The 22,009-nt window shown below is 55.4% G+C and overlaps 3 protein-coding genes across 5 annotated transcripts in view; 2 read left to right on the top strand and 1 right to left on the bottom strand.

The window, feature by feature from the left end:
- The first annotated feature begins 1,049 nt into the window (after window positions 1-1,049).
- KLF1 (KLF transcription factor 1) lies at window positions 1,050-4,327 on the top strand. The gene is made up of 3 exons (XM_003814829.3): window positions 1,050-1,524; window positions 2,438-3,263; window positions 3,520-4,327. Exons 1-3 carry the CDS (start codon window positions 1,438-1,440, stop codon window positions 3,693-3,695), a joined length of 1,089 nt encoding a protein of 362 aa, XP_003814877.1. The 5' UTR covers window positions 1,050-1,437; the 3' UTR covers window positions 3,696-4,327.
- Window positions 4,328-6,134: 1,807 nt separating this feature from the next.
- Window positions 6,135-13,379, top strand: DNASE2 (deoxyribonuclease 2, lysosomal). The gene is made up of 6 exons (XM_003814825.6): window positions 6,135-7,285; window positions 7,423-7,603; window positions 7,695-7,773; window positions 9,735-9,899; window positions 9,990-10,187; window positions 12,217-13,379. The coding sequence occupies exons 1-6, from the start codon at window positions 7,200-7,202 to the stop codon at window positions 12,588-12,590; spliced, it is 1,083 nt and encodes a 360-aa protein (XP_003814873.1). The 5' UTR covers window positions 6,135-7,199; the 3' UTR covers window positions 12,591-13,379.
- Window positions 13,380-13,635: 256 nt separating this feature from the next.
- MAST1 (microtubule associated serine/threonine kinase 1) overlaps window positions 13,636-22,009 on the bottom strand; it is a 41,111-nt gene continuing 32,737 nt past the window's right edge. For all 3 annotated transcript variants that reach the window (XM_034946328.3, XM_008967668.5, XM_008967667.4), the window contains 9 exons: window positions 21,796-21,905; window positions 20,906-21,084; window positions 20,602-20,828; window positions 19,726-19,932; window positions 19,280-19,509; window positions 17,634-17,756; window positions 17,408-17,544; window positions 15,078-15,265; window positions 13,636-14,980 (listed from right to left, as the gene is read on the bottom strand). In XM_034946328.3, the coding sequence (XP_034802219.3) occupies window positions 13,719-14,980; window positions 15,078-15,265; window positions 17,408-17,544; window positions 17,634-17,756; window positions 19,280-19,509; window positions 19,726-19,932; window positions 20,602-20,828; window positions 20,906-21,084; window positions 21,796-21,905 (2,663 nt within the window). In that variant the 3' untranslated portion in view covers window positions 13,636-13,718. The remainder of the gene's footprint in view (window positions 14,981-15,077; window positions 15,266-17,407; window positions 17,545-17,633; window positions 17,757-19,279; window positions 19,510-19,725; window positions 19,933-20,601; window positions 20,829-20,905; window positions 21,085-21,795; window positions 21,906-22,009) is intronic.

Here is a 22,009-nt window from a genome sequence, read left to right as displayed (position 1 = left end):
TTTTAGCAGAGAGAGGGCTTCATCCTGTTGGCCAGTCTGGTCTCGAACTCCTGACCTCAAGTGATCTCCCCACCTTGGCTTCCCAAAGTGCTGGGGTTACAGGTGTGAACCACCGCACCTGGCCTTGTTTTTGTTTGTGTCACCCAGGTTGATCTGCCAGGAATAAAGATGGCCACCCAACTTTTTTTTTTTTTTTCCAGCGACGGGGTCTTGCTTTCTGTGCCCCAGGCTGGACTGCAGTGGTGTGATTATAGTTCAGTGCAGTCCCGACCTCCTGGGCTCAGGCAATCCTCCCACCTCAGCCTCATGAGTAGCTGGGACTATGGGCATGCACCACCACTCACAGCTTTTTGTTGGAGAGATAGGTTTTATGTTGCCCAGGCTGGTCTTGAAATCCTGGCATCAAGTGATCCTCCTGCCTCAGTCTTCCAATGAGTGACTATGAGTTATGTGTCTGTAATACGTATCCATGTGCCCTTCCCAGGCTCCCAGGGCACCAGAGTGGAGGTTCCTGTTGTAGAAACTCAGATCCTCTCCTCATGTTGGGCAGAATCAAGGAGCAGCCAGGCCCAGAGCCAGGGCACTGGTCTCCTGCAGGCCAGGTACTGCCTGTGGCTTGATCCAACGGTCCTATCCCACCCAGGAGGAGAGAGGGTCACTTTTCCCTTGGCTGCCCCCATCGCACTAAAGCAGCTGGCACTGAACCAGCCTCCATGCAGTCCCATGCAGTGCCACCCAAGGGTCCCCAGTAGACAATGGTGGGTCAGTTGGCAGGGGCTTCCTCCTGCTGCATGGCTGAGACCCTGGGAGGTCCCAACCCAGGCAAATTGAATGCCAGGCTAATTTGAAGACTCAACCCCCAGCCCTCCCCTTCACCAGAGGACAGAGCTCTAGCTGGCCTGGGCCCCCACCTGATAGCAGCCTCCAACATCTGGGGTGTCTGATAATGCTTGGCGGGGAGCTTGTGCCAAGTCCCGCCATCGGCACGGTTGTTGCTGTTTACTGAGGAGGGAGAGGGCTGCGGAGCCTCAATCAGGGGGACAGGGGGTCCCACAGCTTCTTCCCAGAATACCCTTTCTGCCTTTTCCAGGAAAGTTAACTGAGGGAAGACCCCCAAGTCTCTCCTCCTTTGGAGACCCAATGTCTGTTTTTACCCAGCACCTGGACCCTCAAACCCTGAACCCCCCAACCCTTGATATTTGACTTGGCTTTGGACACAGGGTTAGTCTTTAACCCCAGCCCCAGACAGGCCAACGTGAAGTTTGTGCCCCAGAAACAGTGCCTCCCCCGCCGCCTTGCCTTGCCTCGCCTTATCAGAGGCTGCAGCCAATCAGCTAAGGACAGAGAGGAGCCCTCGAAGGGGCTATCACAGCCTCAGAGTTCACGAGGCAGCCGAGGAAGAGGAGGCTTGAGGCCCAGGGTGGGCACCAGCCAGCCATGGCCACAGCCGAGACCGCCTTGCCCTCCATCAGCACACTGACTGCCCTGGGCCCCTTCCCGGACACACAGGATGACTTCCTCAAGGTGGGGCCTAGAAGGTGGGGTCTAGGTGGGCTGGCTGGAATCCAGGGCCACAGTCACAGATCTTGGGGTCCAGACCTGCATCTTGACCTGAAATCAAGAGACTTAACCAGGACTGAGGTACACTCAGTCCAGGAGAGGAGATCTCAGCTTAGTCTGGCAGGGGGTGAGGAGGGTGGTCTAGGGGTTTGAGGTTCTAAGTGTGATCTATTTCGGTAATAGAAAAGGAAGGTAGCCTGGGCAACATGGTGAAACCCTATCTCTACAAAAAATACCAAAAACATTAGGCCAGGCATGGGGGCGTGTGCCTGTAGTCCCAGGTACTCCGTAGGCTGATGCAGGAGGATCATTAGAGCCCAGGAGATTAAGGATACAGTGAGCTGCACCACTGCACTCCAGCCTGGGCAAAAGAGTAAGACCCTATCTCAAGAAAAAAAAAAAAAAAAAAAAGGAACGAGATCTAGGCTCACAGACAATCTTCCAGATATCAGCGGGAAATGATGAGTGTGTCTGGGGGACATCCAAAATTTCGGAATTAATCTTGTTTTGGGAGACAGGGAAGGAGAGGGATGTTCTGGGGGAAAACTAAGTCAAGGCTGGCATCCTCTCCCCCGTCCCCTGCCAGTTTTCCATCTCCAGCAGCTCTGCTACCCCTTCCCCCATCCCCGAGTGTGGTTCCAGATAGTGGAAGTCTTATCTCCTGTCTCCAGCCAGACCTGATCGGTTTCTGTCCCTGGAGCTGGGGGGGAGCGGGGAGAGGGGCGGTTAGAGGGGCAGTGTTGGGGAAGTGGGACAGACAGACAGGCAAACAAGACCCCTTTCCAAAGCCTCTGCGTCAGAGTGTCCAGCCCGCGATGTCCCTGGGCGGGGCACCCCAGTGTCCACCGAACCTCGAGCTGCCTGCTCCCTCCCGCAGTGGTGGCGCTCCGAAGAGGCGCAGGACATGGGCCCGGGTCCTCCTGACCCCACGGAGCCGCCCCTCCACGTGAAGTCTGAGGACCAGCCCGGGGAGGAGGAGGACGATGAGAGGGGCGCGGACGCCACCTGGGACCTGGATCTCCTCCTCACCAACTTCTCGGGCCCGGAGCCCGGTGGCGCGCCCCAGACCTGCGCTCTGGCGCCCAGCGAGGCCCCCGGGGCGCAATATCCGCCGCCGCCCGAGACTCTGGGCGCATATGCTGGCGGCCCGGGGCTGGTGGCTGGGCTTTTGGGTTCGGAGGATCACTCGGGGTGGGTGCGCCCTGCCCTGCGAGCCCGGGCTCCCGACGCCTTCGTGGGCCCAGCCCTGGCTCCAGCCCCGGCCCCCGAGCCCAAGGCGCTGGCGCTGCAACCGGTGTACCCGGGGCCCGGCGCCGGCTCCTCGGGTGGCTACTTCCCGCGGACCGGGCTTTCAGTGCCTGCGGCGTCGGGCGCCCCCTACGGGCTACTGTCCGGGTACCCCGCGATGTACCCGGCGCCTCAGTACCAAGGGCACTTCCAGCTCTTCCGCGGGCTCCAGGGACCCGCGCCCGGTCCCGCCACGTCCCCCTCCTTCCTGAGTTGTTTGGGACCCGGGACGGTGGGCACTGGACTCGGGGGGACTGCAGAGGATCCAGGTGTGATAGCCGAGACCGCGCCATCCAAGCGCGGCCGACGTTCGTGGGCGCGCAAGAGGCAGGCAGCGCACACGTGCGCGCACCCGGGTTGCGGCAAGAGCTACACCAAGAGCTCCCACCTGAAGGCGCATCTGCGCACGCACACAGGTGAGGGGGCGGGGCCCCGGACATGAGACAGGGCGCGGCGCCCGCTGTAGTTACACGGGAAGAAGGGTTGCAGAGGGCGGGACTTGCACTTGGCTGGCCTCTGAGAGTGAGTGCCTCCTTAAATTTTGTGCCCTAGGGGCCTCACTTTGTTCATCCTAGTCCCAGCCCAGGCTGAGTAAAGGGGTGTGGCCAGATGCAGGGGACCCGGGGACATGACTGGGCAGACAGTGGCGCTTATGGCTTCCTTGTACCCTAGGGGAGAAGCCATACGCCTGCACGTGGGAAGGCTGCGGCTGGAGATTCGCGCGCTCGGACGAGCTGACCCGCCACTACCGGAAACACACGGGGCAGCGCCCCTTCCGCTGCCAGCTCTGCCCACGTGCTTTTTCGCGCTCTGACCACCTGGCCTTGCACATGAAGCGCCACCTTTGAGCCCTGCCCTGGCACTTGGACTCTCCTAGGGACTGGGGATGGGACAAGAAGCCTGTTCGGTGGTCTCTTCACACGGACGCGCGTGACACAATGCTGGGTGGTTTTCCCACGAATGGACCCTCTCCTGGACTCGCGTTCCCAAAGATCCACCCAAATATCAAACACGGACCCATAGACAGCCCTGGGGGAGCCTCTTACGGAAAATCCGACAAGCCTTCAGCCACAGGGAGCCACACAGAGATGTCCAAACTGTCGTGCAAACCCAGTGAGACAGACCGCCAAATAAACGGACTCAGTGGACACTCAGACCAGCTCCCAGATGGCCCTGGACAGCAGGAGAGGGTGTGGGATGAGGCTTCCCAGAGACCCTGGGTCTAGAAAGCGGCTCCTGAAGGTCCCTTATTGTGGCTGATATTAACTGTCAATGGTTATGGGTCCTATAAAAATGCCCCTCCCAGATAAAGCTTCAGCGCTGGCCTGAATTTTTGGGTTTTGGAGGCTGGAAGATGGCAGGAGGCTGTAAACCTAGAGGTCATATTAGAGGGCCTTACACGCCCTCATCTCCTAAACTACAGTGACACCCCTCAACTCCAACAAGCCCCCTTGGGCACTGGAGGCCTTGCTGTCCTCTCTTTTCCCACCCAGTTCAGGCTACACTGTCCTTTTCTTCTGCCTTGAACCCTGCGGACATTGACAGCAAACATCTCCCTGGATTTAAGAGTTCACAGCCTATGACTGCCCAGGGGGTTCATCTTGCCCACTGTCCAGATAGAGCCAATTTATCGAGACAGAGGGATTGCAATAGAGAGAGTTTAATCCACATACAGCCAGCTAAATGGGAGATGGGAGTTTTATTACTTGAATCAGCCTACCTGAAAATTCAGAGGCTAGGGTTATTCAAGAACAGTTTGGTGGGCAGGAGGGCTAGGGAATGGGTGCCTTGATGCAATCCTGGAGCTGTGGAAAACAGTTGCTGAGTCAGCTTCTGGGTGGGGACCATAGAGTTGCTAGTCTGGGTGGAGTCGTCCAGTTGTCAGATATGCAAAAAGCCTAAAAAGACATCTAAAAAGGCCAGCATTAGGTTTTGCAATAGTCATGTTATTTGCAGAAATAACTGGGGAAGTTGCAAACCTTGTGACCTCCAGAATAATGGCTGGCCATCTTTGTTTTTGTTTTTGAGACGGAGTCTTGCTCTTGCCCAGGCTGGAGTGCAGTGGTTCCATCTTGGCTCACTGCAACCTCTGCCTCCTGGGTTCAAGTTATTCTCCTGTGTCAGCCTACCAGGTAGCTAGGATTACAGGCACATGCCACCATGCCGGGCTAATTTTTGTATTTTTAGAAGAGACGGGGTTTCGAAATGCCGGCCAGGCTGGTTTCGAAATCCTGACCTCAGGTAATCTGCCAGCCTCGGCCTCTCAAAGTGCTGGGATTACAGGCGTGAGGCACCGCACCCGGCCGGAAAAATGGCTGGTCATAATTTAACTACTACACCTACATTTTAGCAGAATTCAGGCTCCTCTCATCCTCCTAACCTAGTGCCCTTTCATTATTTCTACAAAGGCAGTTTAGTTTGGGGAAGGGCTATTATCATTTAAGCTATAAACTAAATTCCTCCCAAAATTAGCTTGGGGCCAGGCATGGTGGCTCCCTCTTTAATCCCAGCAATTTGGCAGGCCGAGGCGGGCAGATCACTTGGGCCCAGGAGTTCGACACCAGCCTGAGCCCCAAGGTGAAACCCCGTCTCTACCAAAAATGGCGAAACCCAGTCTCTACCAAAAATACAGAAATTAGCTGGGCATGTGGCACATGCCTGTAATCCCAGCTACTCAGGAAGCTGAGGCAGGAGGATTGCTTGAACCTAGGAGGCGGATGTTGCAGTGAGCTGAGATCACACCACTGGACTCCAGCCTGGGCGACAGAGTGAGACAACGTGTCAAAAAAAAAAAAAAAAGTTAGCTTGGCCCCACTCCAGGAATGACCAAGCAAGGGCAGTTTGGAGATTAAAGGCAAGATGGAGTTGGTTAGGTCAGAGCTCTTTCACTGACATAATTTTCTGTCATAATTTTTGCAAAGGCAGTTTCAAGCCAGTACTCAGATTCCCATAGCCCTTTGCCCTGCCATGATCCTTTGAGGCTGAGGTGGGAGAATCACTTGAACCCAGGAGTTCCAGAGCAGCCTGGGCAACATAGTGAGACCCTCATCCCTGCAATGAACAATTATCTGGGTGTGGTGGCACAGGCCTGTAGTACCAGCTACCTGGGAGGATCTCTTGAGCCCAGTAGGTTGAGGCTGCAGTGAACTGTGATGGAGTCACTGCATTCCAGCCTGGGTGAGAAACCATTATCCTGTCTCAAAACGACAAAAAACAAACATACAGTCACCTCTTTGCTAGCTCAGGGGATCCTGGAGAAAACGTGCAGAATGAAAAAGGAGAGTCTGGGTGGGGTGGATTACATGCCTGTAATACCATCACTTTGGGAGGCAAGACAGGTGGATCCCTTGAGCTCAGGAGTTCAGCCTGAGCCACATGGTGAAACCGTGTTTCAAAAAAAAAAACTACAAAAATTAGCTGGGCATAGTGGCATGTGCCCGTGATCCCAGCTACTCGGGAGGCTGAGGTGAGAGGATCACTTGAGCTGGGGAGGCAGAGGTTGCAGTGAGCCAAGATTGCGCCACTGCACTCCGGCCTGGGCAACAGAGCGAGATATTGTCCAGAAAAAAAAAAAAAAAAAAAAAAGGAAGGAAAAAAAAAAGAAAGAAAAAGGGGAAGATCCACTGGAACACAAACGCTTCTTAAGGGGCGCAGTGGCTCACTTCTGCAATCTTGGCACTTTCGGGGGCCGAGGCTGGTGGATCACGAGGTCAGGAGTTCGAGACCAGCCTAGTCAACATGGAAAAACCCCGTCTCTACTAAAACTACAAAAATTAGCCGGGCGTGGTGTCGGGCGCCTGTAATCCCAGCTACTCGGGAGGCTGAGGCAGGATAATCGCTTTAATCAGGAAGGCGGAGGTTGCAGTGAACCGAGATCGTGCCATTGCACTCCAGCCTGGGCGACAAGAGTGAAACTCCGTCTCAAAAAAAAAAAAAAAAAAAAAGGAGGAAGAACAAAGGTCACAAGAGTTGGACCCAGGTTGTAGGGCTGGAATAAAAAATAAAATACAAACTTGTGCCTGATCCAGAAACCCAGGCGGGAGTTGGGTCAGACAGAAGAGCGTGGGCTGGGATTAGCTACCACGAAAAGGAACGGTGGCCAGGCTCCAGGAGACGCTGGAGCGCCGGGCCCGTCGTGGGCGTGGTCTAGGCAGACTCAGCGTTGCCTTTTGCCTCTCCAAAACGCAGCATCGCGTCTCGGGGGAGGAGTCTGTACCCTCGTGATGTCCCCGCCCCAGTTCCCAGGCAAGTTTAGGGAAGTGAAAGGCGCCAGGTGCCAGTCCTGGCCTCTGTTGTAACCCAGCGCCCCGCAGTCCCGACACAGATTCCTGGATCTCAGCCCCATAGCAGCGATGATCCCGCTGCTGCTGGCAGCGCTGCTGTGCGTCCCCGCCGGGGCCCTGACCTGCTACGGGGACTCCGGGCAGCCTGTAGACTGGTGAGTGCGCAGCGGGGGGCCTACCATCGCCCCGGGGTCCGGCTGGGGTCACTCAACCGGGATGGCTACCTCCTCGGGGAACCCTGGGGTGCCTTCTCTTCCCTCTCTCCTATTTCTGTGCATTCTCCGACCTCCAGGTTCGTGGTCTACAAGCTGCCAGCTCTTAGAGGGTCCGGGGAGGCGGCGCAGAGAGGGCTGCAGTACAAGTATCTGGACGAGAGCTCCGGAGGCTGGCGGGACGGCAGGGGACTCATCAACAGCCCGGAGCGGGCCGTGGGCCGAAGCCTGCAGCCGCTGTACCGGAGCAACACCAGCCAGGTGAAGGGGGCCCCGGGCCAACTAGGGGCGAAACTCTAGGGCTGCCCTGCCTGGGAGGAATTTCACGTTGCCTCCGTTTATCCGCCCCCAGCTCGCCTTCCTGCTCTACAATGACCAACCGCCTCAACCCAGCAAGGCTCAGGACTCTTCCATGCGTGGGCACACTAAGGGTGAGGCCTGGATTGGGGGCTGGGGAGAGACTCGGGTCCCATTTTTCCAAGGTAACCCCTGACGTGCATGGGGTGGTCGGGGAGATCTGCACTGTCAGAACCTGGGCATCTATTCCCTCCAACTTTTTTTTTCTTTGTTTTTGAGACGGTGGGAGTTCGCTCTGTCACCCAAGCTGGAGTGCAGTGGCACAATCTTGGCTCACTGCAATCTCTGCCTCTGGGGTTGAAGCAATTCTCCTGTCTCAGCCTCCCAAGTAGCTGGTATTAAAGGCGCACCATCACACCAGGCTAATTTTTATATTTTTAGTACAGACGAGGTTTCACCATGTTGGCCAGGCTGGTCTCGAACTCCTGTGATCTACCTCAAGTGATCTACCCGCCTTGGCCTCCCAAAGTGCTGGGATTACAGGAATGAGCCACCCTGCCCAGCCGAGTTCCTATGCATTTTTCCAAGCTAACCCCTGACCTCCATAGCGGGGTGGGAGATCTCCCCTGTCAGACCTTGGGCATCTATTTCCCCCATTTTATTTTCTTTTAGACAAGGTCTCACCCAGTCACCTAGGCTGGAGTGCAGTATCACAGCTCACTGCAGCCTTGACCTCCCAGGGCTCAGGTGATCCTCCTACCTCAGCCTCCCAAGTATTGGGCCTGCCGGTACCCCCCACCACGCCTGGCTTTTTTTTTTTTTTTTTTTTTTTTTTGCGGCACTCTCTCTCCATCACCCAGGCTGGAGTTCGGTGGCGCAATCTCAGCTCACTGCAATCTCCGTCTCCCCAGTTCAAGCGATTCTTCTGCCTCAGCCTCTGGAGTAGCTGGGATTACAGGTGTGTGCCACCATGCCCGGCTAAATTTTGTATTTTTTAGTAGAGATGGGGTTTTACCAGGTTGGACAGGCTGATCTCGAACTCCTGACCTCAGGTGATCCACCTGCCTTGGCCTCCCAAAGTGCTGGGATTACAGGCGTGAGCCACCACACCTGGCCTACTTTTTGTATTTTTGTAGAGTGGGCTTTTGCCATGTTGCCCAGGCTGGTCTCGAAGTCCTGGTTCAAGCAATCCACCCACCTTGGCCTCTTAATGTGCTGTGATTACCGGCATGAGCCGCCACACCTGGCCTGTTTCCCTACCTTACATTACTCTTGGCGTTATTCTGGACTATAAGAATTTATGCCTGCAAAAACTGAGCTCAGCGGTGGTTCTAACACTGCTGGCACCCTCTCTAAGCCCGCTGCAAACTGAGGGTGTTCCTGGTTGCAGATGGGCTTGCTCGGAGGCCTGGAGCAATACCCTCTAATTGCCTTTTTTTTTTTTTTTTTTTTTTTTGAGAAGGAGTTTTGCTCTTGTTACCCAGGCTGGAGTGCAATGGTGCAATCTCGGCTCACTGCAACCTCCGCCTCCTGGGTTCAAGTGATTCTCCTGCATCAGCCTCCCTAGTAGCTGGGATTACAGGCATGCACCACCATGCCCGGCTAATGTTGTATTTTTAGTAGTGATGAGGTTTCTCCATGTTGGCCAGGCTGGTCTTGAACTCCCGACCTCAGGTGATCCACCCTCCTCAGCTTCCCAAAGTGCTGGGATTACACTGCGCGGGGCCTGCCTTCTTTTTTTTAAATTTTTATTTATTTATTTATTTACTTACTTACTTACTTATGTTTGAGATGAAATTTTGCTCTGTGGCCCAGGCTGGAGTGCAGTGGTGGATCTCAGCTCACTGCAACCTCCACCTCCCAGGTTCAAGCGATTCTCCTGCCTCAGCCTCCTGAGTAGCTGGGATTACAGGCGTCCACCACCACGCTCAGCTAATTTTTGTATTTTTAGTAGAGATGGGGTTTCGCCATGTTGGCCAGGCTGATTTCTAACTCCTGACCTCAGGTGATCTGTGTGTCTCGGTCTCCCAAAGTGCTGGGATTACAGGCGTGAGCCACTGCGCCCGACCTCCCCTAATGCCTTCTTTTGGTCCAGGTGTCCTGCTCCTTGACCACGATGGGGGCTTCTGGCTGGTCCACAGTGTACCTAACTTCCCGCCACTGGCCTCCTCTGCTGCATACAGCTGGCCTCATAGCGCCTGTACCTACGGGCAGACCCTGCTCTGTGTGTCTTTTCCCTTCGCTCAGTTCTCGAAGATTGGTAAGTCGAGTCAGGGACACAGGATGAGTCCTGGGTTTACTGACCAGAACCTGGAACGATCTTGCATTTCCTCCTCCCCTTGTCCTCCAGGCAAGCAGCTGACCTACACCTACCCCTGGGTCTATAACTACCAGCTGGAAGGGATCTTTGCCCAGGAATTCCCCGACTTGGAGAATGTGGTCAAGGGCCACCACGTTAGCCAAGAACCCTGGAACAGCAGCATCACACTCACATCCCAGGCCGGGGCTGTTTTCCAGAGCTTTGCCAAGTTCAGCAAATTTGGAGATGGTGAGTCTCAAGGTTGAGGGTTGGAGATCTCCTTCTCTGCAGACAGGGTGACTGGTGTGGCCATGGCTGAGTTCGAGTCAGCGGTAGAGACCAGGTCTGTTTGGGAGCTATAATCACAGGATCAGTGAACAGACCTGGGTTCAAAACCTGGGTTCTTGCTGTGTGATGTATAATTTCACCTGAGCCTTGGTCTACTCATCTGAAAAATGGGGATACTGACATCTACTTAAAAAATTGTGAATGAAGTGGTGCCTGTAAGTCATTTGGGTGCCAGAGGTGGTGCCTCACTCCTGTAATCCCAGTTACTTAGGAGGCTGAGGCAGGAGGATCATTTGAAGACAGGCATCCAAGACAAGCCTGGGAAACATAGCAAGACCTCATCTCTACAAAATTAAAAATTAGCCAGGCAATTTGGGAGGCTGAGGCAGGAGGATAAATTGAGCCCAGAGTTTCAGACTGCAGTGAGCTATGATGACTCCACTGCACTCCAGCCTGGGTGACAGAGCAAGACCCTGTCTTTATTTAAAAATAAATAAATAGGCTGGGCGCAGTGGCTCATGCCTGTAATCCCAGCACTTTGGGAGGCTGAGGTGGGCAGATCACGAGGTCAGGAGATCGAGACCATCCTGGCTAACACGGTGAAACCCTGTCTCTACTAAAAGTGCAAAAATTAGCCGGGCGTGGTGGTGGGCACCTGTAGTCCCAGTTACTCGGGAGGCTGAGGCAGGAGAATGGCGTGAACCCGGAAGGTGGAGCTTGCAGTGAGTCGAGATAGTGCCACTGCACTCCAGCCTGGGTGACAGAGTGAGACTGTGTCTCAAAATAAATAAATAAATAAATAAATAAATAAATAAATACAAATAAATAGGCCAGGCACAGTGGCTCACACCTGTAATCCCAGTCGAGGCAGGAGGATCGCTTGAGCCCAGGAGTTTGAGACCAGCCTGGACAACATAGCGGGACCCCATCTCTACAAAAAAAAATTTAATTAGTGGGGCATAGTGGCACACACGTGTAGTCCCCGCTACTCAGGAGGCTGAGGTGGGAGAATAGCTTGAGCCCAGGAGGTCGAGGCTGCAAGTGAGTCATGATGCTGCCACTGCACTCCAGCAGGGGTGTCAGAATGAGACCCAGTCTCAAAATAAATAAGTTAATTAATTAAAAACACTCAGGGCCGGACACGGTGGCTCACCTGTAATCCCAACATTTTGGGAGACCAAGGCGGATGGGTCACTTGAGCCCAGGAGTTCAAGACCAGTCTGGCCAACATGGTGAAACTCCATCTCTACTAAAAATACAAAAATTATCTGGGCATGGTGGAGGGCGCCGGCTGATTACATGGTCAGGAGTTTGAGACCAGCCTGGCCAACATGGTGAAACCCCGTCTCTACTAAAACTACAAAAATTAGCCGGGTGTGGTGGCGGGCACCTGTAATCCCAGCTACTCAGGAGGCTGAGGCATGAGAATCGCTTGAAACCAGGAGGCAGAGGTTGCAGTGTGCCAAGATTGTACCACTGTACTCCAGCCTGGGCGACAGAGTGAGACTCTGTCTCAAAAACAAATTTGGGAAGGGAAATTAATATTAATGTCATCATTCCCAGGGCTGGGAATTCACAACTGAGCTCAGAAATATGGAAACTGTGGCAGGGCGCGGTGACACACACCTGTAGTCCCAGCATTTTGGGAGACCGAGGTGGGCGGATTGCTTGAGATCAGGAGTTTGAGAGCAGCCTGGTCAACATGGTGAAACCCCTCTTTATTAAAAAATTAGCCGGGTATGGTTGTGCATGCCTGTAGTCCCAGCTACTCAGAAGGCTGAGGCAGGAGAATCACTTGAACCTCGGAGGCAGAGGTTGCAATGAGCCTAGATTGCACCAATGCACTCTAGCCTGGGCGACAGAGCAAGACTCCATGTCAAAAAAAAAAAAAAAAGGAAATATGGAAACTGAGCTGAGAGAGGGGAAGTGGACTAGGGACTCCCTAGCAGTGGCCCTGACCCTACCTGTGCCCTCTCTCCATCCTTTGCAGACCTGTACTCTGGCTGGTTGGCAGCAGCCCTTGGTACCAACCTGCAGGTCCAGTTCTGGCACAAAACTGTAGGCATCCTGCCCTCTAACTGCTCGGATATCTGGCAGGTTCTGAATGTGAATCAGATAGCTTTCCCTGGACCAGCCGGCCCAAGCTTCAACAGCACAGAGGACCACTCCAAATGGTGCGTGTCCCCAAAAGGGCCCTGGACCTGTGTGGGTGACATGAATCGGAACCAGGGAGAGGAGCAACGGGGTGGGGGCACACTGTGTGCCCAGCTGCCAGCCCTCTGGAAAGCCTTCCAGCCGCTGGTGAAGAACTACCAGCCCTGTAATGGCATGGCCAGGAAGCCCAGCAGAGCTTATAAGATCTAACCCTTATGGCCAGGTGCAGTGGCTCACGTATGTAATCCCAGCACTTTGGGAAGCCAAGGAGGGAGGATCACTTGAACTCAGGAATTTGAGACCAGCCTGGGCTACATAGTGAGACCACATCTCTACTAGAACTTAAAAAAAGTTAGCTGGGCACGGTGATAAATGCCTGTAGTCCCAGCCACTGAAGCCAGAGGATCGATTGAACCAGGGAGATCATGGTCACAGTGAACTATGATTACGCCAACCTGGGTCACATAGCAAGACTCTGTTTCAAAAAAAATGGGGGGGTGGGGGGCGGGGGGCGGGCGGGCACAGTGGCTCACATCTGTAACCCCAGCACTTTGGGAGGCTGAGATGGACGGATCACTTGAGGTCAGGAGTTCGAGACCAGCCTGGCCAACATGGTGAAACCCCATATCCATTAAAAATATTTAAAAATTAGCCAGACATGGTGGCACGCGTCTGTGGTCCTAGCTACTCGGGAGGCTGAGGCAGGAGAATCGCTTGAACTCGGGAGGCAGAGGTTGTCATGAGCTAACACCACGGCACTTCAGCCTGGGTGACAGAATGAGACTCTGTATCAAAAAAAAAAAAAAAAAAAAAAAAAAATCTAAGGGCTCAGGAACCAGTTTGGACTTGATTTTGAATCCCAGTTCATCCCCTTCCTAGCTGTATGACCTTGATTGTGTGCCTTAACCGCTCTGTGACACAGTCTACCTGTCTGCAAAATGGGAAACATAATACCTGCCATCAGGATTGTTGAGGAGTAAATAAATGGAAATTGGTGGACAAGGCTGTTAACATTTTCTTCAGGTGGGCGCTGGGACACAAGAGCATCGCAGCTTCAATTCTCCCCCTAAAGGTTTGGGGGCAGTTGGTGCAGAGGTGAGACCAGAAGTGGGACCACAGGAGGTGTCTATCCAAAATTCCCTCCACTCTCCATGGTAACCAGAACTGGAGTCCCACCTCCCAAAAAGCACCTGGGTATGGGGGTGGGGTCGTGTGATGTCTCGCCTTGCCTGGAGAGGAGTGAGCCCCAGAAAACTCACGCAGCACGGACGCACTTTATTTATATGTGTACATATGTATACAGGAGGCTGTACAGCGCGGGGCCGATGCCCCCCTTGGCTATGGTCCCGGGGGTGCGGGACTGGACATTCCTTTTTTGGTCAGGCCTGCTGGGGGCACAGCTTCAGCAGGGCACCGGGAGGTCAGCCCCACTTGAGGCTTGGTGCCCGAGCCCAAGAGGGATGCGGGTGGGACTGGGGTCACTGCACTGCTGGGTGCACTGCACTTCGCTGGGGCTAGGGAGGGTGTCTGGGGCTCCGGGGAGAGCTTTGGGGAGGCAGGCTTGGAGCGAGGCCCGCTCAGCGTGGTGCGCTCCTCCACCACCTCCAACACCCAGCGCTCCCGGCCCCGGGAGGCCTCGGGCACGGAAGGCGCCAGAGGTGCGGGTTCCTGCAACCCCTTGGAGTCCGCGCCCAGAGGCTGAGGCACCACAGCCTTAGCCCCGGGCCGCGCAGGCTCTACGACAATGGGTACCAGGGGTGTGCCCGCCTCGCCAGAGCTGCTGCGCCGGCCTGTCTCGTGTTCCTGCACCGGGCTCAGCGCCGCCTTGGCCACAGCCCTGGCCATCCCGCCAGTGCCATCCTCCGTCTGCACGCTCTGATGCCGCGTGCAGCCGACGTCCCGCTCCAGGGTCCGGCCACCGGGGGTCGTCGCGCGGGGTGGGGTGCACGCCTCGGCGCCCCCCGGGGATTCCTTCTCCTTGCTCGACACTGGTGGCCTGGAGGCACCCTCGGGCAGCAACGGGTCCGCGCCCAGGCTCAAAGGTGACTCCTGTCGGCCCAGGCGGCGGACGGCGACCTGCCGGGGCGCGCCAAGGCCCTCGACTGGGGGCGTCTCACCGTCGGACTCGGCAAGGCTATGCAGCGCCAGCTCGCCATGGAAGTCCTTGCGGAAATCCGGGTGGCCCACCTCGAGGCTGTGTTTGCGCAGCGCGCCCTTCTTGTCCGCACTCAAGGAGGCTCCCAGCTTCTCGGCCGACTGCACGCGCTTGAGGAGCGGCGAGCGAGGGGGCTCGGCACTCTTGGGGCGCGGGCGCACGACGGGAGGCGATGAGTGCAGTTTGGCCGGGAAGCTCTGCGTAGTGTGCGAGCTGCCCACCGTGTGGCCCGGCAGTGGCGGCGGTGACGCCTGCGTGGGGGACGGCGTGTGTGCCAGCGGCGATAGAGGGATGTTGCCGGCCGACTTGCATCGCGCAGAGCGGTACTGGCGATGGAGCTTTGGCGACAGTCCGTGCAGCGTGCTGGGCCGAATGTGGTGCGACGCCGACGACGCAGGCGAGTTGGGCGTGCTCGATGCTGGGGAGCTGCTCTGGGATGAGGCGCCTGCGGGAGACGGGAGGTGAAGCGAGTGAGTACAGCCCAAGCACCAGCCAGGCCACCCCGCGCTGCTCGGTCCCCGCGCAGGTGCAGGAGGTAATACCTAGGTAGGCGGAGTCAGGCGTGGAGCGGTAGCTGTGCGTGGGCGAGCGCGCCGGCAGCCCGTGCGTAGGCGAGCCCGGGAGACTATCGCTGGATGACAGCGAGCGGTTCAGCGACGACAGCGAGCGGCTAGTATGCAGCAGGTTCGACTGCTTCGTGATCTTCCGGAAGAGGGAGCTGCGCTTCTTGCTGCGGGACAGGGAGGGGGCCAAGCGTCCTTGACCTGGACGCCAGAGCTCAGGGCTCCTCCCATTTCACGGCCTCATAACGGTAACCACCCACCCCTTCTGGCCCTTCCCTCTCCAGCTACAACCCACCTATCAAGATAAAGAACTTCCTTTAGCTCAGTGCTGCTTGGCTCCTCCCACTTCCGTCCCCACCCACCCCCTTTGGCCACTCCTAGTCCAAGCTAGAAACAAGCATCCAAACAAAACCATCCTGTTCTGCCCCGCCCACCTCTCTAGCTCCTCCCTCTTCCACTACAATCCACCTATCAAATAGAACTTCCTTTAGCTCCTCCTACTTCAGACCCCGCCCAACTTTAGGCCACTCCCAATTCTGGCTACAAACACTCATCCAAACAAAAACTTTTTTTTTTTTTTTTTTTGAGACGAAGTTTCACTCTTGTCGCCCAGGCTGGAGTGCAATGGCACGATCTCGGCTCACCGCAACCTCTACCTCCTGGGTTCAAGCGATTACCGTGCTTCAGCTTTGTGAGTAGCCTCCTGAGTAGGTGGGACTACAGGAGTGAGCCACCACTCCCAGCTAATTTTTGTATTTTTAGTAGAGATGGGGTTTCACCATGTTGGTCAGGCTGGTCTCGAACTCCTGACCTCAGGTGATCCACCCACCTCGGCCTCCCAAAGTGCTGGGATTACAGGTGTGAACCACCTCGCCCGGCCAAAAACAACCTCTTCTAGTCCTGCCCACCCCTCTAGTCCCTCCGTCTTTCACTACAACCCACCTATCAAGACAGAACTTCCCTTAACTCAGTGCTGCTTGGCTCCTCCCTCCTCCCACTTCAGGTCCTGCCCAACCTTTTGGCCACTCCCAGTCCAGGCTAGAAACACATCCAAACAAAACCAACTTGGTCCCACCTGCCTCTAGTCCCTCCTCTTCCACTACAACCCACCTATAAGAGTGGGAAGAAATGTGCTTATCTCAACCCCGTCTGGCTCCTCTCACCCAAATCCCTGTACTTGTCTGGGCCAAACTCACTGATCAAAACAGAATACTAAAAACAAACAAACAAACAGAATACTCTTCTGGCCCCACCCACCTCCCACCTAGCTCCTCCTATCTATAAGGGAAGATAGGATTTCAGTTGGCTGAACCTTGCCTGGCATGCTCATTCCAGATAGACATTTCTTATTCTAGCCTTTCCCAGTTCTGTCTAAACACACCTAACAGGATAGGACCATCTCCTGGACCCCCTCCGTCTCTGGACATCTCCCTTTCTAGTTCACATCTCCTGGGCCTGCCTATATGTGCAAGACCCTCCTACAATGCTTTTCTCTGATCCTAGAAACTTGGCACAGCTTCCATTCTTGGCTCCTTCCACTTTTACAGCCCCTCTTTTTTTTTTTTTTTTTGAAACAGAGTCTAGCTCTGTTGTCACAGCTGGACTGCAGTGGTGAGATCACAGCTCACTGCAGCCTCGACCTCCCAGGCTCAAGCAATCCTCCCACTTCAGCCTCCAAGTAGCTGAGACCACAGGTGTGTGCCACCAAACCCAACTAGTTTTTTAAGTTTTTTGTAGAGACGGGGTCTCTCTATGTTGCCCCTAATCTTGACTCCTGGGCTCAAGTGATCCTTCTGCCTCAGCCTCCCAAAGTGCTGTGATTACAGGTGTGAGTCATCCCAGCCCCTCTTTTTTTGTTTGTTTGTTTGTTTGTTTGAGACGGAGTCTCACTCTGTTGCCCAGGTTGGAGTGCAGTGGCACAATCTTGGCTCACTGCAACATCCACCTCCCGGGTTCAAGGGATTCTTCTGCCTCAGCTTCCTAAGTAGCTGGGACTGCAGGCGAGCGCCACCATGCCAGGCTAATTTTTGTATTTTTAGTAGAGATGGGGTTTCACCATATTGGCCAGGCTGGTCTCAAACTCCTGACCTCGTGATCTGCCCGCCTCGGCCTCACAAAGTGCTGGGGTTACAGGCGTGAGCCACCGCGCCCAGCCCGCAGCCCCTCTTAATTGTTCTCTTCCCTTTGCTTGTTGGTCATTTGTTCCCGCCACCTTTCCCGTGCTCTTCCCTTCTCCATCCTCATCTGTGCCCCTCCCGCCTAAGTTCCACCCACTGCTCAAAGACCAGGCTGTTTACGGCTGTGCCCACCTCTCCTGGCCCTCCTTGGCGGAGGGTCGCTTGTTCCTCCGAGCCATTTTAGCCTTGTAGCTGCTGCGCCTTGCGGGACCAATGCGGATAGAGGTATTTTCGAAGGGCGTTGTGGTCACTGCTACCTTGTTGCCACTCTGGGGGAAGAATGCGGGAAAATGCTCTGCTAGGGGCTGCTCAGGCCTCCCCCGCCCTCAGCCCAGGGTACCTCCTTCCCTGCACTCACCTTAAGGATCAGCTCCACGACCTCAGGATGCACCATGCCATGTACAGGCTCCCCATTCACGTGGGTGATGAGGTCCCCAGCACAGAGTCCTGCCTCCTGGGCTGGGCCTCCTTCCTCCACGTGCTGGGAAAAGAGCACCCCATAGGGACAGGGTTAGTGGGATTGGTAACAAGGAAAGCTCCTAAACTTATATGCAGGACACTTAGCTCTGCATGCATTAGAATCCTCATAACACCTTGTGAAATAGTTATTATTCCTCCCCCCACATTTTTTTTTTTTTTTTTTTTTGGACGGAGTCTCACTCTGTCACCCAGGCTGGAGTGCTGTGGCGCGATCCTGGCTCACTGCAACACCCGCCTCCCAGGTTCAAGCGATTCTCCTCCCTCAGCCTCCCAAGTAGCTGGGATTATAGGCATGCGCCACTACCTCCGGCTAATTTTTTTTTTTTTTTTTGAGACGGAGTCTCTCGCTCTGTCACCCAGGCTGGAGTGCAGTGGCGCGATGTCGGCTCACTGCAAGCTCCGCCTCCCGGGTTCACGTGATTATCCTGTCTCAGCCTCCTGAGTAGCTGGGATTACAGGCATCCACCACCACGCCTGGCTAATTTTTTTTTGTATTTTTAGTAGAGATGGGGTTTCACCATGTTGGTCAGGCTGGTCTCGAACTCCTGACCTCGTGATCCACCCACCTCGGCCTCCCAAAGTGCCGGGATTACAGGCATGAGCCACCGCGCCTGGCCAATTTTTTTTTTTTTTTTTTTTGAGATGGTGTCTTGCTCTGTCGCCCAGGCTAAAGTGCAGTGGCCCAATCTCGGCTCACTGCAAGCTCCGCCTCCCGGGTTCAAGTGATTCTCCTGCCTCAGCCTCCCAAGTAGCTGGGACTACAGGCGCCCACCACCATGCCCAGCTAATTTTTTGTATTTTTAGTAGAGAGGGGGTTTCACCGTGTTAGTCAGGATGGTCTCAATCTCCTGATCTCATGATCCACCCTCCTCGGCCTCCCAAAGTGCCGGGATTACAGCCACCGCGCCCGGCCCAATTTTTGTATTTTTAATAGAGACAGGGTTTCACCATATTGGCCAGGCTAGTCTCAAACTCCTGACCTCCAGTGATCTGCCCACCTCAGCCTCCCAAAGTGCTGGGATTACAGGCCTGAGCCACTGCGCCTGGCCTATTCTCCCCATTTTGCAGATGAAGAAACAGTCTCGGCCAGGCACCGTGGCTCACGCCTGTAATCCCAGCACTTTGAGAGGCCGAGGTGGGTGAATCACGAGGTCAAGAGATTGAGACCATCCTAGCCAACATGGTGAAACCCCGTCTCTACTAAAAATACAAAAATTAGCTGGGCGTGGTGGCGCGCGCCCGTCTGTAGTCCCAGCTACTCAGAAGGTTGAGGCAGGAGAATGACTTGAACTCAGGAGGCAGAGGTTGCAGTGAGCCGAGATCCTGCCACTGCACTCCAGCCTGGCGACAGAGTGAGTCTCCGACTAAAATAAAAAAGTCAAAGAAAAAAGAAACAGGTTTAGAGAGGGAAGAGGCATAGAGGGTCACAGAGGTGTCTCACCCAGGCTAACTGGTTTGAGCTGGAGGGGCCTTTTCCCCACCACCCTCCACTCTGTGACGGAGACTCCACCCATGAGTACTCACCCAGACAATGTGGTGGACACTATAGACATCCGTGTCACCCATGTAGACACGGATGGCACGCAGTGTGAAGCCATACTTCTTGCCCGAGCGCTGGATGGTGATGGGGGAGCGGAGCCCACTGACAGCTGGTGAGTAGTCCCGGCTGGGTGAGGAGTCCCGTGAGGATGGGTTGGAGGACAGAGATCGTGGAGACATGGGACTAGCAAGGGGTGAACTTCCATGTGGGTCCACTACAGACACACAACCATGGTCAGAAATCAGAACCAAGAAGATACACATCTCCCTGTGTCTGCTCCTCCCTCCTCCCAAGGCAGTGGCAGAGCAGCCTCTCATTGGTCCAGCCTGGAGCCAATCACGGTGGACAGGGAAAAGGCAGCATTTTCATTGGTCTGTCCTGCCTCAAATGAGGGGCAGCCCCTCCCCTGCCAGGTGGGGCCCAGCATTACCTGCAGGAATCATGACAGATAAGGCAGTGGCTGAGGCTGATTTGATGACTTTGCCCCCAGTTCGAGAAGGCCTCTTCTCTACTGCCGCATCCCCCGACATCTGCTGGTGCCGCGCCCGGCGCAGAACCAAGTCATTGGTAGCCCTTGGGCCTGATGCATCCCCATCCTTCGAGGGTGGGCAGAGGTCACCTGGGCGTGGGTGGTCAGCTGCAACAGAAAGCAGGTGTGTTAGGAATTAGTCCAAGGCCAGGGATTTCCCACATACTGTTTCCCTGCCTGGAATGCTCTTCCCACTTTTTACCCCTGATGGATGGTGAGTTTCATCTGAGCAGGTAACCTGCATGCCTCACTGCTCCTCATATAGAGACATAGTCTGTATCGGTCTGTATCACTGACTGACCATGGTATTGGGGTGTTTCTAATGTTAAGAATCCCAAATTGGGCTGGGTGTGGTGGCTCACGACTGTAACCCCAGCACTTTGGTAGGCCAAGGAAGGCAGATCACTTGAGGTCAGGAGTTCGAGACCAGCCTTGCCAACATGATGAAACCCTGTCTCTACTAAAAATACAAAAATTAGCCGGGGGTAGTGGTGCGCGCCTGTAATCCCAGCTACTCGGGAGACTGAGGTGCGAGAACCACTTGAACTTGGGAGGTGGAGGTTGCAGTGAGCCGAGATCACGCCACTGCTCTCCATCCCGGGTGATGGAGTGAGACTCTGTCTCAAAAAAAAAAAAAAAAAAAAAAAAAAATCCCAAATTGCAATGTGAGTAGGACCTGAGATCTTTCATAAACAGCACCAGGTTCGTGGGATGCTCACTATATGACCAGTAGGACATTGGGGAAGATTGGGGAAGGCAGCACGATAGGGCACTCACTGGCCTCGGAGTCCCCTTGAGTCTCCTCTTTGAGGGCCCGTGCATCCAGGGATCCCGCGGGGTCGGAGCTGGGCCGGGGAGGCCTGCGCAGCCGGACCTCATCCTCGTCCTCTTGGGGGGCGCTGAAGCGGCTGGGCTCCAGCAGCGCCGAGAAACGGCGGCGGGCGCCCAACGGGGGACTGGCCTCTCCCTCCAGGAAACTGGCCTCGGACGCGGAGAATCGCTTGCTGCATGGAGGGGGCGTGGTTATGGAAGACACGCCCCCGTCGACCCCGCCCCCAAACTCCGCCATTCCCCTGCTCACATCTCCGGAGAGCCCCCTCTCCAGGTCTTCTCACGGAGGGTCAGGCCGCCCAGCCCCTCCCGCTTGCCGGCCACCTTCTCCTCGGGGCCCTTGGTGCTCGGCTCCCGCTTGCTGCTCCCTGCAGCTGCTACTGGGGTCTTGGGCTCGTGCTGCGACAGCTGCTCCATGCTGCTATACACCTGTAGGTGGTGGTGGGAGGCAAGTCCAGCCCGGGTTCCACTTTCACTCCGGAGCTAATCAGCTTCCTGGCAGTGGATCCCCCGCAAAACGCACTCCACCCTCCGAGGCCTGGCTCCGCCCAATTGTGCATGATCCCCCAACCTACAATTCTTCAGTTCAGGCCCCACACCACAAAGTTAGGCCCTGCGTTTTATTCTAGGCTCTGCCCCGACGATGCCCTGACCAATCTGCTCTCTACACAGCCCCATCTTCCCAGCAACCCCCTTAATTTATGTCTCCTTAGCCCAGGCTAGGCCCTGCACGCCTTTACAAGTTGCTTCTCAAAGCAAGGCCTATGGCTTCTCTGCCTGTTATTAGAAAAAATAAAAATAAATAAATAAAAGCAAGACTTCGCTGGGCTTTACTCCGCCTTCGCTGCTGGCCTCATTCCCACGTCCTGACCCCGCCCCACCCAGACCTAGCCCCGCCCCACCATGGCCTCAATCTGCACAACTGTCCTGATTCCTGTTAGATTCCACTCAATGCCAAAGGCCCGTCCCATAGACTCCCGAACCTGCCTCTCGCGTGGCCTTACCACTTTCCAGACTCCCGCCCCATCAATAACTTCCCGCTCCTGAGACCTTGGGCACCAGGGAACCTGTTTCTCACTGTCTCTCCAAGCCCCATCCCTCCTGGGGTCTCGCCCTGTCCCACACCCAGACTTGGCCCACCTTGCTGAAGCGCGGAGAGCAGGAAGAGAACTGGCGGATTTCCACGGGCTCCTCCTCCGTCGTGTCATCCTCGTCATAGGAGTTCACGTGGTGATACCTGTCTGAGCGGGCTGGGGAGCGGGTATGGGCTGTGACTGAGGGTACGGGGTTCCTCCTCATATCACATCCCTACAGGAGCCCAGTCCTGGTTCAAGCCGGGTTTACAAGTCTTCAG

Source organism: Pan paniscus, chromosome 20 (genome assembly GCF_029289425.2).
Source record: "Pan paniscus chromosome 20, NHGRI_mPanPan1-v2.0_pri, whole genome shotgun sequence".
Taxonomy (NCBI): Eukaryota; Metazoa; Chordata; class Mammalia; order Primates; family Hominidae; genus Pan; species Pan paniscus.
This window is presented reverse-complemented; position numbering and strand designations above follow the sequence as displayed.

Excerpts from the sequence above, each read along its gene's own strand:
- KLF1 (XM_003814829.3), top strand. The coding sequence starts at position 1,438 with ATGGCCACAGCCGAGACCGCCTTGCCCTCCATCAGCACACTGACTGCC. Across the intron at positions 1,525-2,437 it reads CACAGGATGACTTCCTCAAG|TGGTGGCGCTCCGAAGAGGC; the intron begins GTGGGGCCTAGA and ends TCCCTCCCGCAG. Across the intron at positions 3,264-3,519 it reads GCATCTGCGCACGCACACAG|GGGAGAAGCCATACGCCTGC; the intron begins GTGAGGGGGCGG and ends CTTGTACCCTAG.
- DNASE2 (XM_003814825.6), top strand. The coding sequence starts at position 7,200 with ATGATCCCGCTGCTGCTGGCAGCGCTGCTGTGCGTCCCCGCCGGGGCC. Across the intron at positions 7,286-7,422 it reads TCCGGGCAGCCTGTAGACTG|GTTCGTGGTCTACAAGCTGC; the intron begins GTGAGTGCGCAG and ends TCCGACCTCCAG. Across the intron at positions 10,188-12,216 it reads GTTCAGCAAATTTGGAGATG|ACCTGTACTCTGGCTGGTTG; the intron begins GTGAGTCTCAAG and ends CATCCTTTGCAG.